The 15,748-nt window shown below is 45.1% G+C and overlaps 1 protein-coding gene across 1 annotated transcript; it reads right to left on the bottom strand.

Moving 5' to 3' along the window:
* Positions 1 to 242: 242 nt before the first annotated feature.
* scrt2 (scratch family zinc finger 2) lies at positions 243 to 5,817 on the bottom strand. Its single transcript, XM_062391116.1, has 2 exons — positions 5,050 to 5,817; positions 243 to 1,625 (listed from the first exon to the last, which is right to left on the bottom strand). Exons 1-2 carry the CDS (start codon positions 5,210 to 5,212, stop codon positions 826 to 828), a joined length of 963 nt encoding a protein of 320 aa, XP_062247100.1. The 5' UTR covers positions 5,213 to 5,817; the 3' UTR covers positions 243 to 825.
* Positions 5,818 to 15,748: the final 9,931 nt, after the last annotated feature.

Raw genomic sequence — 15,748 nt, 5'->3', positions numbered from 1 at the left:
AAATAAAAAGCAGCATAAAAATACAAGAGGTCATTTTGTCTCTAAAAAACAAAAGAACACTGTTAGTCCTTTTTTATGTTGTTTTTTTGTCTTTTTCTCATTACTATTTGCTATAAAATATCAGGAATCTAAATATTATTACTATTGATATCAATATCATTATAGTCATTGATAAAAATTCACATGCCAGGCCTCATATATAATTGTGTGTAAGTGTGTGTGTTTGTGTTTGTGTGTGTCCTTGTGGGGACCAGCGACTTTTACCCTATAGGTGAGGACATTTGGGAAAGTCAGGACATTCTGGTTCCCATTAATACAAAGGGAAATTTCAGGGTTTACTGGTCTCAGGTTAGATTTGGGATTAGGCAAAAGATTTGGGATTAGGCATTTAGCTATGATAATTAAGATTAGCATCGGGGTTATAGCATCATGTAAGTATGTGTCCTCATAGCGATTAAAGTACAAGTATGTGTAAGTGTATATGCATACATGTCTGCGTGAGTGTGTGTGTGTGTGTTTACATGAGCACGCGTCCATGCGAGCACATGTTGAGTCATTGTGTACAACTATCATCTACAGTCTCTATTTGGGGGAAGGTTGTTGATTGTATGTTTCTGTGGACGATTAGCTACTGTGCAGGGAAAAAATCCAGCATCTTTTTGAAAATGTCTTTGCCATAATCATTAGAGTTTCTTCACGTAATCTCAGTGAAAATATTGCTTTCTAAAAAAAGGGAAGAAAAAAGGCATGGAGGGCAGAGTGAACAGGGTTATTGGTGGTGAACCTACAACGTGGGGTTCAAAATTTAGCTTCTTTCCTCGGGGGTTAGATTTCTGATCCAGAGTCGTCTTCGTCCGCAGAGCCCTTGAAGCAAGCCGACTCATAGTGCTTGTTCAGGTAGGACTTGAGAGCGAAGGTCTTATTGCAGCGCTTGCATCTGTAGTGCTTGAAGGCAGAGTGTGTTTGCATGTGGGCGCGGAGGTTTGAACGGTCAGCAAAGGCTTTGCCACAGTGGGCGCAGGCAAAGGGCTTCTCCCCCGTGTGTGAGCGCATGTGACCTTGAAGGAGCCACGGCCGGCTGAAAGCTTTGCTGCACACGTCGCATTTGTGCTTGAGGTCATGAGTGAGGATGTGCATGGCCAATGCCGGCATGGACACGTACACTTTATTACAGGTGGGACACTTGCGGGCCATCTTGCTATCCAGGCTGCGGTGCGTCTGCTTGTGTCTGCTGAGGTTGGAGGAGGTGGCGTACGTCTTGCCGCACTCGTTGCAGGAATGGCGAGCCGTGCCGGGTACCCCCTCCGGAGTCCCAGCGTTGGCGCTGCTGCTTCTGGAGCCCCCTCCATGACTCTCGGTGTCACCCTTTCTCCTCGAGCGCCCGTCAGAGATGAAAAAGGCATCCATGGTGTAACCCTCGGACAGGGCCTCCGATTCACCACTGTAGAAGCCGCTGGCGGTCATGCCAGACTGGGGGCTGTCGGGCTGCTTCAGGTCGGGGTCACAGTACTCCCCTCCGCTGCTCGGCGGCGTGTACAGGGGGTCTGACACCGGCGACGCCAACTTGTGCTCCATCTTCTTCTCCCCCTGGTATACAGATGGCGTGATGTAATCCTGGATATAGCCTGGGAAAAAGAGACACGCAAACACAGTTGGCCAGGGGTTGTGATGGATAAGGACACAGTGACACACTGGTGATTACATGATCATCATGTTGGATGATTGCCCTTCGTAAAATGGGGAAAGAGCGAGTGGTAGCTCAGAGATAATTGCATTTTTTTTCCCAGAGCTCACAGGTTGTACACACAATAGTGCGGTGATGCAGGGAAACATGATGTGCTCAGCTGCGATTAGGACGGTTGCAATTTTACAGTGAGGATGAGCGGGAGATAATGGCTCATCAAAGACGACTGTGAGAGGATGCATATTAAATAAAGTCGTCTCATTGATCAGACGTCCTCTCCTACGATGTGTCAGTCCTCCGTGGCCAGGGCCTCGCTCGATGTTTTCTTATTGAACACCGGCTCAACGATTACATCAAGTCTCAACTGCAAAACTCAAATAAGACCTTATTTCCTCAGATGTTTTAATGGGACAAGGATTTAAATTTGATTTAAATTTGTGTTCTAAAACCGAAACACCTCAGAACAGGAAGATTTGAGGGCTTTCTCTATCAATTACTGTTTTAATCTTTCCTGCAAACGATTAATCAGTTTGGTTTTTGCACCAATTCAACTTGTTACATCCTGTCAGACTCAGTGCTACGTCTTTGAAAAGTGCTGCAACACAAAAGGCACCATGAGAGATTTAAATGTCACCAACTGTACGGAGCATGATTTCAGAGAGATGTATTTTCATCGGCATCACTCAAGTCTTTCCTTCCTCTCTGAAGCAGCTCGGTGCCAGAGGAGCTAAAAGGCTCGCTGGCAGCTAAATGCATCCAAACACAACTCAATATACTGAATACTCTGATCCTGCGAATCTCAGGAGCTGAATAAATACTAAATGCATTTACCTCCAGGTTTGAATCTGTAAAGGGGTGGACCATAGCGAGTATAAAATGTGGTCACATTCCTTTTCGGAGAGTAATAGTGCATGACAGCAGAAAAAAGCCATTCCTAAGCACTGTGTGCAGCAAGCGGTGGAAATTGGGTATTGACGTGTTTTTAATGAAATTCAAAGTTTTGAACTGATCAATAGGCCATCATCTGTAAAATAGTGCAGCTGTTGGAACAGCCGTGCACAGGAGAAGATCAAGTATCTGCGACACACAATAATAGTTTATTGAGCACGGTGCGCTCGAGGGCCGATAATGTGCGACGTGGCGTTGTACACATTGTCTGTGAAGAGGGTCACCTGCCCACCGCAGCTGAAGAGCCTTCAAGAAAACAGGCCATTAAGAAATCAGCTGAAGTGCTCACTTCCTCCAGCGTCTCCAGTCCCAAGGGTCCCTGTTCACACAGCCACTCTGTCAAAGACACGGCCGTGACACCCGAGGTCCGGGAAACACCGGGCCTGTGCACACATTGTGATGCTGCACTGCATGTGTGCACTGTTTTCAACCACACAGATGGTGAATGTGTCCGAGAGGGAGCGAGAGAGACTGAGCAATGCTTTCTTTAAAAAGAAATATATAAAAAATATCACTTGTTGTTCTTTTTAAACCTAAATTCTTACATTTGCGATTTAATTTGCGATTAAACAACGCAGCTCTTGTTATTTGCAAGCACCTGTTTCACAGTCACTCGTGAAAACAGCACGATAACCTTTTATTTTGCAGAGTTCTTTTTTTATTTTTTGTAATCTCCACTAAGCAGAGTTGTTTACTGTGTTTCAATTACCCAAGGTCAGACATGGAGCTCATCATTCGGGACTCTTGCTCATCAGCCTTTCCAGCTCATAGACTCGTTTCTCTAATGCAAAGCAAGCATGTAATTAATGGACCCTCTCAGCCACCCCTCTTTGTTGTTCAACAGACACTCAAGTCAAATGTCTCCACAATGGGGGGAAAGAAAATCTCCTGGCACGGCAGAAGTGCTGATGTGAGGTATTTCAGCCTCGCAGGGAATTCGTTCATTTTTTTCGCTTCCTCTTTTCTTTTTTGGAATCAGCACGAAAAAAGATTCTTTTGTTTCGGATGTAAAAGCCTTTTGTCAACATCAGTGTCGCTTTTTCTCATTTCTTAATATAACGCTTATTTTCCATGGTGTTGAACAATAGACTCTGGAACAATAGAGAGTGACAATAACTATACTAATGGATTCTGTAATAATAATGTAATATTGTGCAGCAGGAAACTAAAAAGAGCACTCATTATCACAAACTGGAGAACATGCTGAGCAAATGAATACAAAAATTCTTTCCTCAGCAGGTTGCTTGAAATTTAACATTTTCCATTATTTAGTTTAATAAATAACAAGTTGAATGTTTGTTAAATCCCCTAAACCCCCGAACATGAAAATATCAGTGAAGCTTGATATTGACGCGGCTGAATAACAGGTGGGCATCGTCACAACATGTAGCTGCGGACCGCGAAGCCTCTGTGAGAATATCCTGACGAATCACAACAAAGACACATATGGCCCTCGCAACGTGGCCACAAAATGGAAGCGGCGAGCTTAAAGCAGAGCGTGAAAGTGAAGGTCGCCTCTCTGCACCGACCGGGGATTAGCGTGGCCCGGCCCGTGTGGTGACCACAGCGCAGCTATGTGCCTTTCTTCATGTTTACTGTACAGCCTCCGTCACGTGACCGGCCTCTTTGCTGCCCCAAGCATTTTTGTCTCCTTTTTCTCCTTCGCTTCGCTTTCCCCCCTCAGCCCAGCTCCCTGCCTCCCTTCCGGCCGTACTGTACAGTGTGTTGATGTCTCTAGTGGCGGCGATAGGCCTGCACGGCTGAAACTCTAACCCCTGCTAGTTTTCAAATGCCCGGAAGGAAGAGAAAGATGTAGTGGAGCGATGGGGGTGGGGAGACTGTGCATGCTCCACTTGGATGGGAAGAGGGGGGCAAGGGAGGATCGGACCGTGATGGGAACCCAAGGACAATAACAGCTAAGGACAAATGCATCATCCGATACTCATCTCTCATTTTCATGAATTTTTTAGTGCACATGATGACCAGATATAGTCACTATGTGCGTGTTCCGCTACCACAGGGTTGGTGCAGTCACACACACACACACAACTGGAGCTTCTCCTGATTACACACACGTTTTGTTCCCTATTTACATAAGCTAATCCGTGGCTGTGACCTGAATTGTGTCTGTCCTTCACTGGAGTCAAAAAACAAAAGTCTGGGGGCACAGAGATGGGGGTGGGGTGACTCCGGAGAGGATTAATCGGGATACTGATGCAAAAATCAGCCGGCTGCATGTAACATCTCACATTAATATGAAATACACTCTACGAGCAGGAGAAACACTGAGTTAACGCAAAAACAAAAGAGGGAGCCATCTGTGCTAAGTGTGGAAATGTGAGCGAGGCTGAAATCAGCAGTGTGCAGGCTCCTCTCTATCTAGAGCAGCGCAGACAAGTGGAGGCATGTTAACTCACCATTCTCGCTGAGGCGAACACCGAGGCTGGTCACCGAGTCTGTGATGGAGCGGGCAAAAGTGAAGGAGTCGTCCAGGTGGTGGTGATGATGGTTGGAGTTAGCCAAATTGGACGAAGAGAAATCATCAAGCTTGATTTTCTTCACCAAAAATGAGCGGGGCATGTTTCAATGGATAAAAACACAGAGCTGAGAAAAAAAATGCATGAGAGAAAATATGGAAACCCTCGGAGGAAGCACGCGAGCAGAGCTGGCTGGAAGGTAATCCGTGCGATTAATGTGAAGACGGGCGGCCAAAACATAAGATAAGAAAGAAAATGGAAACCGGTGGAGAACAAGGCTGACGGCGATGCTGTGTGATACTCTCTGGCTCCCCCAGCTTCCCCAGGAAAAATAAAAAAATAAAAAATAAAAGCGATCCTGTTCAGCACTGGATAGCTCCTGTGATGCAGCAGGCTTCAGGGACCAGTGAGGAAGAGAAGAGATGGAGACAGACAGGGAGAGGAGGGAGAGAGAGAGACTGTCAGACTAGCTGAGATCAGCAATCACGCCAGCCTTTATATGGGGCACAGGCAGTGGAAGATCAGGTGGTGCTGCGAAATGGAGCTGCTTAGCTTTAATCCATCAAATGTCCCCGGGGACACACATCAAATTACTACTGAACCGTCTGTGCATTCGCACACAGACAGAGGAGAAAGAACACAGCCAGACCCCCACTGCCCCCACTGCTGCTCCCCTCCCCTCCCCTGCCCTCCCCTCTTTCACCCCCCTTATGCTCCATGCTCGGAGGAGGAGTAAAAGAGGAGGGCAGACAATGGAGATGTGGATGAGAGCGCACTCAGTGTCCTGTCCCCCATTGTTTTCAGATGGAGTGGCACAGTTTATATTTGCCTTGTACAGGCGCTGCCTCCCTCATGTCATCCCTGTCTCCTGGAGCAGCCTCAGATCTCTGCGTCCCGGGGACACGCTGCACTGTGGACACATGGGACAGGGGAGGAGAGCGCAGCTTCTCTCCTGTTCTGAAGCTGCACAGGACACCAGCACTGTTGGAGCTGTCGGTGATGGGGAGGGGGGGAGCTCTGTAGTGCTGCACTGCTCAGCTCGTCTCTCTCTCTCTCTGTCTCTCTCTCTCTCTCTCTCTCTCTCTCTCTCTCTCCCCCTTACCACTGCACAGATGTGTGTGCTGCCATGCGTGGCAGTGAATTATCTGATTAATTAATTACATCTTTTTTGATTAGGATGAAATCTAGAATTAGATTCGTGCTTTGCTAAATTGGCCAGATTTCTGCTTGTTGGTTTGTGTTTGTGTGGATTCATTAGATCACTTGTGTGGATTTTATGCTACACTGTACAATAGACTGTGATGTCGTTTTCATTAGAGACGCACACTTGTTGTTCACCCCCCCCCCCCCCCCTGTCAGAAAGAATGAGAGTTCAATATTTACACAGGCAAAAATAAAAGTTATCTTGTGTAACTGAATTCATGCACCTGTTTGATTCAACAACAGGAAACACTTGTGTCACGTCACCTGTTTGATTGAATCGTCTCTTACAGCATCAAACTAATAAAATCAATGACTAACGCTTGTTTTTTCTGTTGCTTTCGCACATTATATCAGTAGAAGTCAGAAAAATTTTTTTTTTATTCTGTTCTATTTTGTCGCTTCTTCGATTTCTGTGGATTTCATGACAATGGTGATGGTGAATTCATCGTGTCGGGAGAAACAAGGTGATGCAGGAAGAATAGGAAATGTAATGTCAATCTATTTCTTGTCAGTTATTGTATTATATACCTAAAATCCAATAGTGGAATATTTAAATATGTTTAAAAACATTTCATATTTACATTTCTGTCAAGTAAAACCAACGAAATACGCAAAAACACACATTTTTAGAGAAGATCTAACGAGATATATAATATTACTATGGATTAGCACCAGATGAATTGGCTTTGTTTCATATTTGTTCAATTTAAAACTCATACACTCACAATTAAATAACATTAAAACAGGTGGTTTATGTGTTTTGTGTGTTTCTATGTCTTCAATACTACTACTCTATACAATACTAAATTATTTATTGTTATATTGTTGTGGATGGTTGGTGTATCTTTTATTAACTTTGTTTAGTCCATTAAATTGTCAAAAGTCACATCCAAGTTTAAAGCAACATATTTACCATGAAACTTCTTGTTGTTAACCACTTGTAGCATCGACTGGGAAACTTCAATTCGTACGTTTTGCTCTTTCAGATTTGATTGTGCTCCTGAAGTCGTGCTTGACTGGTGTTAAGGGTGCTCTATATTAACCCCGCCCCTCCCCCGCTGCTCGCTCTATATCATATCGGGCCACTGACGGTGACCCTGCAGCTCGGCCTCGACAGGTTTCAAGAGGGGACGGCGTTAAATCAGCCCCGTCAGGATTTATCATACGTGTGTGATTGTACATTAGAGGACAAGTTCACATTGATGTCAGTAAGCCAAGCTGATAGAGGCAAGGACGACAGAGGTCAGGGGGAGAATCGCTGTCGGGAACAATGAGGCCGGGCGACGCTCTCTGTTCTTTCTCTCTTTATGAGTCACCATGTGAAGAATCATTTCACAGGAGGTCATGATATATAACAGTTCTTCAATGATCAAATGTCCCCTCTTTTCTTCAAGAAACAACAAACTGCAACGTGTTGAAATGTTTTGCTTGTTCCAAAGAACCGTGAGATGATTCCTCAGGTTCTGACTCCGCGGAGCAGAGAGGTTGAGTTAACAGTGAAACCTCCTGCGACTGATATCAAACCGTTTCAGCATCTTTTCAAAACCTGTCGTCTGTATCAGCCTGAACTTCACTTCACCTCTGACACACACTCTCATTACTCTGTGGGAGCACAGCACCGACACAAGTACAGACGCTGCAGCCTCACTTCAGTGGGAGGAGGTTGGAGAAGATATCGAGGTGGTGATAGTGGAGGCTGCAGGGAATTAATTACGGCTGTAACTAATTAATATTCCCAGTATTGAATAATCTGCTGATTAATACCTCTGCCAAGGAGGTTATGTTACCAGCCCGTGTTCATTTGTTTGTGTGTTTGTCAGCAGGATAACACAAAAATTACACAACAGATTTATTTGGGCCCAGTTATTATCATTGATTGTCACATTGTGATCGGGTTATTGTTGCTTTTCCCCAAGTGCTTTAACTTAACCCAAATGTAAAGATTACAAAGGCAGAACTTAATGTTTCAGTTGTTCTATTATTACATGTTATATTATATATTTCTTTATCAGCTCCCCATCACTCAACTTGTAGAGGCCACCTGTAACCAGTGTGTTTCCAGTAGCTTCACATGAAACCCCTCTGTGCACTCAGGCTGTTTTTTTTTTTTTTTAACTCAACGTTGACATAATGAACACATTCATTATTTCTCCATTCCATCACGTTTGGGCTTCAAAGACACTTCAAAGGAACGAGTGCAACAAGTTGGCCACAGGTTAGAAGAGATGGACAAAGGGAACATGCTGGGATCGAAACCTTTTCAAGCAGCAGGAGACTCAACCCTTTCCTCCTCCTCCTCCTCCTCCTCCTCCTCCTCCTCCTCCTCCTCCTCCTCCTCCTCCTGCAGGAGCTCGGGTCCACTTATGGCCCCCCCGACTCCGACATGTGGTCACTGCCTCGGGATGTTACCATAGCTACGGACCCCCTCAGGCTGGAGGAAAGGTTTTTTTCTCACTGGATGGACGGGGGGGGGGAGGATTTCGCTCTGGTCAGATGGAACGGGGGGGGGGGGTGATGGGGTGGTGGGGGGTTTACAATCAGCCTCATTAACATCCTGTACGACCCTCCGGGGCCTCGGAGACGACCTCGCCGGCTGACTGGATGAAGTCAATCTCGTTGATTTGTTCCTTCGCACCGTTTCACGCGACTCTCGTTAGCCCACATACAGAAGTTTATTATCTCCATTTACAGACGTGTTAAGTCGGTTTAATCATTTAACTTCCAGCTAATTCACGCAGCCTCACGCCGAGGAAGAGGAAGATTAACCAAACAGAAAATATGATTACACATCTCGTGGAGAGGGCCGCGCTTATATAAAGACACTCGGAGCCGGTTGGGCGAGGTAAAGTGAGGCTAAGAGTCCATTAGGCACAGCCATGTATAATTCACCTCACTCTTGCTTACTGGGTCACTTCACCCGGGCTTTTTTTCAGCTGCTGCAGGAGCAGACTGATGTGCTCTTTAAAAACGCAGGAGCTGACGCTGGAGGAAAAGTTTAAAGCACAACACGAATTTGTTTACAGAATCGCAACAAGTATTTATTTAATCAGAAAGGTATGATTTAATTTGTGATTTTTAAAGATGTTTCGTGGAAGAATCCTTTATTTATTTATTTAATATCCTTTTTTATGCAGACACTGATCAGACATGGCTCAATGAATGTGACCATGAAGGCAATACTTAACATTTTACTGTGGATTTCTGGTCCAACATGAAGTCTGAATGGACCTTAACAGCCTCCCCAGCCGCACTGTATCTAATGCTGTTTGGCAGATAGTTCAGTGTATCACTCATGCCCTATTTGGCTTGTGTCTGCCTGTTGTCCTGTATGCATCTCGGAGCGTGTGTGCATTTGTTGTCCACGGGCAACTGTTCAGTAAATAGGGCAATTAAGTGTGAAAAGCAGAAACGAGCTAGCATGTTCCCATCTCTTTGGTGGGGGGAGATAATTTATGCTAATAACATCTCTACCGCTCAAGCTGCCCAAAAATGATAGCAGACCCTTTTGGCTTCAGAAGAATCTTTTCATCCTCTTGGAGAAAGAAAGAAGAAAAAACCTGGTTTCTCAACACCTTGCAAATAAGACAGCTGTGTGGCAGAGAATGAGTCTCTCTCCCTCTCTCTCTCCCCAGCTTTCATCTGCAGATGATAATCTCTTCTCCTTCACTGTCTTGTGTGGCGCTTGTTTGTTCTTCATTTAGCCTGTGGAATACTTGAAACCTACTTTTCACCACCATCATCTCCCCCCCTCAGCTCTCTCTCTCCATCTCTCAGCTCTCTCTCTCTCTCTTACAGCCTCACACCCTGCACACAATCTATCATCATTTTTCCTTCGAGGGCCATCACAGGAAGTCGCAGCATGTGTGAATGCATTACTGTAAATAGTATCCTATGCATGAGTGATGCTTCTGAATAAAACTTAAACTCGGTCCCCGCATGCTGTTCATGTGACATAAATTCCTCGATCATACCGAGGGGGCACGGAGGCGCCGGGTGGCTCGTGCGCGGAGCAGGGGCCACGATGGCAGTTCAATAAATAACCTCGGTGAAAGTGGGAGCAATAAACCATATGAAATCTCTACCAGCCTCCCACTTTCATGCACAGTGAGGAGCTCTCATGTCAGCCGCTGAGAACAAATGTGTCAGCTTCCAAGGCTGACATAATTTCTTTTGTGCACTGCAACTGGAACGCCTGACCAGAATGTGGGCTACACTTTCAAACACTGCGTCTTGGGGAAATGCTTTCAGGGGGTGGGGGGGGGGGGGGGGGTCTGCTGCAGAGAATTGGAAGAGAAGGTCGATACTATTCTCATGACTGTAAATATAAAAGCCACACCGGCAGCTGCAAATAGTCTTAAGCTTCTTTATCACCAGTCAAAAAATCTACCAATACTCATAAACATCTGGCTTTTGTCTTCAAGAGGGACGGCGTCCATCGGCATCGAGAGGCCACGTCAGGTCAAACAGGACCTTTAAAGAAAAGGCTCCTACCTACTAATGTTGATGTAATGTTTCCTTCTGTGAAACCAGTAGAAAATATTGCTAATTGAAATTCATTAATTACATCACAAAGAAGGAGTGCAACTCTCCGCAACAACAACTTTTTTTACTTATTACATGCTAACATTAACAACTGGAAAACCTACATTTAAGAATGACCTGAATTTGTACAGAGTTGGACCTTAAACCTTTCGATGTACTGCAAAAAATAACAAAAACATGTTTATAATGATTCAAATTTAAAGAGTAATACAACGTTTTCCTTTTCATTAATTCATCAGCGATACAGTTTATCCTATGAGGGTCGCAGGTGGACTGGAGTCGTGCTAACATCGGGTGAGAGGTGGGAAACACTGTGGACGGTTCATAAAAGCCAGTCAGTGACATATTACTATTTACTTTTGCTGTTGGGTGTTTAGTAGTAATATCAAACAGTTTGATATTTACGACTCGAGATGAAGGAGACTCTTTTGTTAACCCTTCTTGTCGGGACTGCCCCCCCAATTGTCGGAGGGGCCAAATTGGGTCTCAAATCCTCCTGGTTATCCTCTAGTCTGCAGCAACTTAAGCTAAGTTAGGCTAATGCCTGTAGCTCCACAGAGAGTGTGTGAGAGAGCCTGAGTGCAAAGTGTTTCTTTAACTCCGAATGAGTTTCCCTCAGAGGAACATTTCTTCTCCTCGGCTTCTATTGTCTATTTCAAACGGAAGCTGTAGCAATTTCCTTCAAAGACTTGGTACAGAAGGTTCCAGTGTGTTCGGAGCAAAGTAATTTCATCTTTGAATGCTGTAATTAAACCTTAACTATAATAGTCATCATCACACCTTGCTCTGATTTATCGAGAAATAATTGTTCAGATAATCTTAGTCTAAATTAATTGGGTTAATTAATCACCGGCACTGTCCTCGCCCCCCCTCCCTTCAAATAAAGGCATTGTAGGTCTTTTCACATTATGTTCCATCACGAAGGTCAGAGCGGTGGGTAATAGACTGTCGTTTCCAATTTGTACTTCCACGCAAAGGAAGAGTATCTGCATTAGTGAGATAGTATCAGCCCGTTTAAAATTAGACAACAAATGGATAGATTTGCATGCAAGTAGCATGGATGGAGCCGCTCAGCAGAAAGATTACTCAGGGTTGTGCAGCAGCAGCAGCAGCAGCAGCAGGTCGAGAAAACAATTACACGGCAGTTACTAATTTCTTTTTTGAGGATTCACTTCACCTGTTTGCAGCCGAGGAGCCAAACAAAGAGCGGCTCCTCATAACACAGGACACCGTGGTCACGTGGAGGAAAAAAGAACGAAATAAGAGAAAGAAAATCTACAACCAAACAAATTTTCCAGCAGGTAACACTGAGACGAGCATTTTCCTCTTATGTGTTTTTCCCTCGCCGTGCATGTCAGGAAGAGAGGTGAGATCAATTTCCACAGGATTAGGCTGCCAGGGGAAAATGATTGCTTTTTCTAATACTTAGTAACAATTTTTCAATTTCCTGTGGTCTTTGTTACTCTCAACATTTTTGCAAATGAGCAAAACAGAGGCAAGCGGCGTTGCTGCTCCGCGAACTTCACCTTGGGACCAAGCATCATTTGCATATATATTGAGAGCATACGTTTTTGGTTTATAATAGTCACCATTCTGGGGTGGGGGCGGGGAACCGGGGGCGGCTGGCAGGCATTCTGTCACCTGTTATGAGGCCCTTGTCCATGAACATCCCTGGGAGACGAAAGCAGGCGATAATTACGGTGCTGGAGCTAAACTGGTGTTGCTTTCTCCCGTCGCACATTGTTTTAAATCTGGGGAGAAAAAGTAAAAACAAAGACGGCTGTGGGGGGGGGGGGGGGGGGGCGGGGTGGGGCCACGTCTTTGCCTCCGAGCTCCGGGAGATTTCCCTTTTTCAGGAGGCTACAACACAATTCACAGAAAATGAAATTAATCTATCGGCACGGCACTGATCCTGTGGTGATTACAGTTTCAGCCCGGCACTAATAAATCCACACGTTCCACTCTTTGCACTCGCACAGTGCACAGGGGCTAACTATATTCAGGCAGAATCGGATGCTCTGCAGATGGTCACATGACAAATGGCTTTATTGCCCCGTTATGGAGATTTGAATCATAATTGAGTGTCTCCACAGTGATGCGTGCACTTGGTATGACTCATAGTGAGTCTTTTGCTAGAGGACAGATGAGCTCTGTTGCTTCCACTTCAATCTGCCACCACATATTTAGATTTCACCTCAGATCTCTTTACAACAGCCTCACTGGTTCTGCTGCTTTTTGGAACATTATTGCAAGATTCAACGAGGAGAGAAAATAAAAAAAATACAAACAGAAAGAAAGAGAAGAAACTTAATTTAATATCCCAAATATGTGCACTTGAACCATTTCATCAGTTTGACAATCAGCTTCAACCCGGGGATCATAAGTTGCATAAAGGGTAATGTGAGCATGCACGTTTGCACAGTGATGCATGTGCAGCACGCATCACTGCCCCTGTGTGCGTCGAGCGCTTTTCAAAGGGCATGCTTTTGTGCAGGCACAGATGATGCAGCTGGCAGGAGCATGACTATCGCTGGAAGCGCGTCCACGTTGGCACACTTACAGAAAGCCCTGGCTCCTGGGTCACACTCTATCTGGGCTGCGTAGAGGCCGCCTGTCCGTCTGCCGTCTCGCCCGTCGATAGCGTCTGACTCGACTCTGTCAGGCTTCTTCAGTCTAGAAGAAATATTTGTCTATTATTAAGTGATAAGTCAATCAACAGAACTTGATTCTGCAAATAATTTATCATTTAATGAGATAAACACTGCTTGTTCCCGCTCCTGTTTATCTTGTGTGATATTGACGACAATATCTCTTGTGTTGTTCTTTCACATTACTAAGTACATGTATGTGTAGATGTGAAATCATCAATACACAAGAGGGTCCCCAGTAATGAAATATCCAACATCCATACACAACACCTGATTCAGAAAGGTTCATATCCAAGTCATCCCCTTGTTTACTGTTATTTCTGTAGATTTGAGCAAAGCTACACATCATTATCAAATCTATCGTGAATATTGTTCCTTGTTAAAATGCATTTTGTACTTCAGAAAGGTTAGACAATAAAAGATAGTAGATTTTAGTAGATGACAGGTTTTCGGTCTTAGATGATTGACACTTCGGGGGCCCATCAGATTTCAGCTGGGGCCAGTGAGAAATCAAACATCACGATTATCTACTGAAATATCATCAAATAAAAAAAACAATACAATCCACTAGATGTAATCAAATCTACATGATACAAGCAGAAATGGACAAAACTCAGCATCCTCAACATCACTGAGTTAAGTTCAGTTTCCCTTCTCTGTTTGCATGAGCTTCCTCCACCGAACATTCAAAATCAAACTCCAAGACATTTTTAATTTTTTTTATGGGATCAATCATGTTTCCCATGTAAAGATAGCTCAATTTATTCTGTAATTGCCTGATAAATTAACCAGCACAGACACCTGTCAAAACAGCCGACAATCTCGGTGAATCCACCTCCCAACAGGCTCATCTTGATGGGCTAAGTTGGTAATGACAACTCCCCAAGTCTGTCCCCTCGGGCTGAAGGATGAGAGCACCGCACACTTCTCTTTCCCGCTCCGTCCCTATTAGGATAATGCATCAAATAGACATTTTAATTTGAAGTTCATTTTCTCCTCACGGCTCTGTAAATGTCTGCGAGCGCGTGTGCTGCAAGAGATAACCTTTCTTTACAGGATGTGATCTTTTTTTTATTTTGGTGTCCTAATGAAATGTTCACTTATCGTTCTGTTGTATTCGGTCTTTGTGGACGGGTGTAAATCCCGGTTATTTCCGGTGGCTCTCCTCAAATGAAGTGGCTTCCAAAAAAAAACACAACAAAACAAACCCTGATGTTTCATTACGGAGCTCCGTCTCCAGCGCGACTAAAAAACAAAGCAGCAGATGACTCATTGATTTCCACAAACAAAACCAAATTGCCAGGAGTGGTGTTCACCAGTGTGGCTCCTCATCACTCAGCAGTTATATTGTCGTGCACCCGGCGACCTCCTTCTTCAACCCAGCTACTGTGACGATAATGTGCGTGAAATGAGCGCCGGGGCCTGCCAGCGGTGCCTGAGCCCTCGCCGGGCCCGACACCTGCCTGCGCTCAGCTGTTCCTGCCACGCTTGACCGCATGTGGCTAATAAACAGACCTGTCCTTATCACTGGAACTCCATTAACGGGGGGTCGCAGTCACCTGAATCCCTTCGCCGGGGTGACAGCAAATTACAAGGCAAATGTAATGGCTTTTGCTATATTGCCACACACTGAGATAGTGAACTACACCAAAGGCCTGATGTTATTACATGTCCCCAGGACGCCGGGGCTCTGTGTTTTATGATGACTACAGTGAAAACCAGGTCAGCGCTCAAATTGTCAACTGCTCCAGTTCTATCTATCATGTCTATTCAAGGGGGGGGGGGGGGACAAAGGCATGCAGCAGGTCGTGCACTTCGCTTGTTGGCCCGGCGTCGAGCACTTCAGACAAGTGTCTCAGTCTGAGGCCGCACGCAGACACAGAACTGCTCCCTTCATCATTATCTGGATGAGAGGGGAAGAAGGAAAGTGATTAATCAGGAGGCTGTGTGCGGTTTGAGTCCGGGGGACCTCAAAGCAGCTGTAACACATCTTTGACACCAACAATACATCTGATGACAAGAAATGTGGAGATGTGAAAGGGCCTCTTTCACAGGGATGAACCCCGCAGAGGAACCATCCGTTGAATCCGTGGCTCTCCGCTCGGCTTTATGGAGCCAGCGTCAGCTCATCACTTTCACTGTCCGCTTCGTAAATTCACCGTTCCGGTTCAGTCGCGCTGCTCTCACGGCGTCGGTTTTTTGGCCACGTTTCTCAGTGGAGAAAATAAAATCTGTAAAAAGCCACT

Source organism: Platichthys flesus, chromosome 7, assembly GCF_949316205.1.
Source record: "Platichthys flesus chromosome 7, fPlaFle2.1, whole genome shotgun sequence".
NCBI classification, from domain to species: domain Eukaryota; kingdom Metazoa; phylum Chordata; class Actinopteri; order Pleuronectiformes; family Pleuronectidae; genus Platichthys; species Platichthys flesus.
The sequence above is the reverse complement of the archived record's forward strand: the minus strand, read 5'-3'. Positions and strand labels throughout refer to the sequence as shown.

Bases quoted from the DNA above. Each gene is read 5' to 3' on its own strand.
- scrt2 (XM_062391116.1), bottom strand. From the start codon at position 5,212: ATGCCCCGCTCATTTTTGGTGAAGAAAATCAAGCTTGATGATTTCTCT. The intron at 1,626-5,049 runs GTGAGTTAACAT...TCTTTTTCCCAG, and splicing joins TGTTCGCCTCAGCGAGAATG to GCTATATCCAGGATTACATC.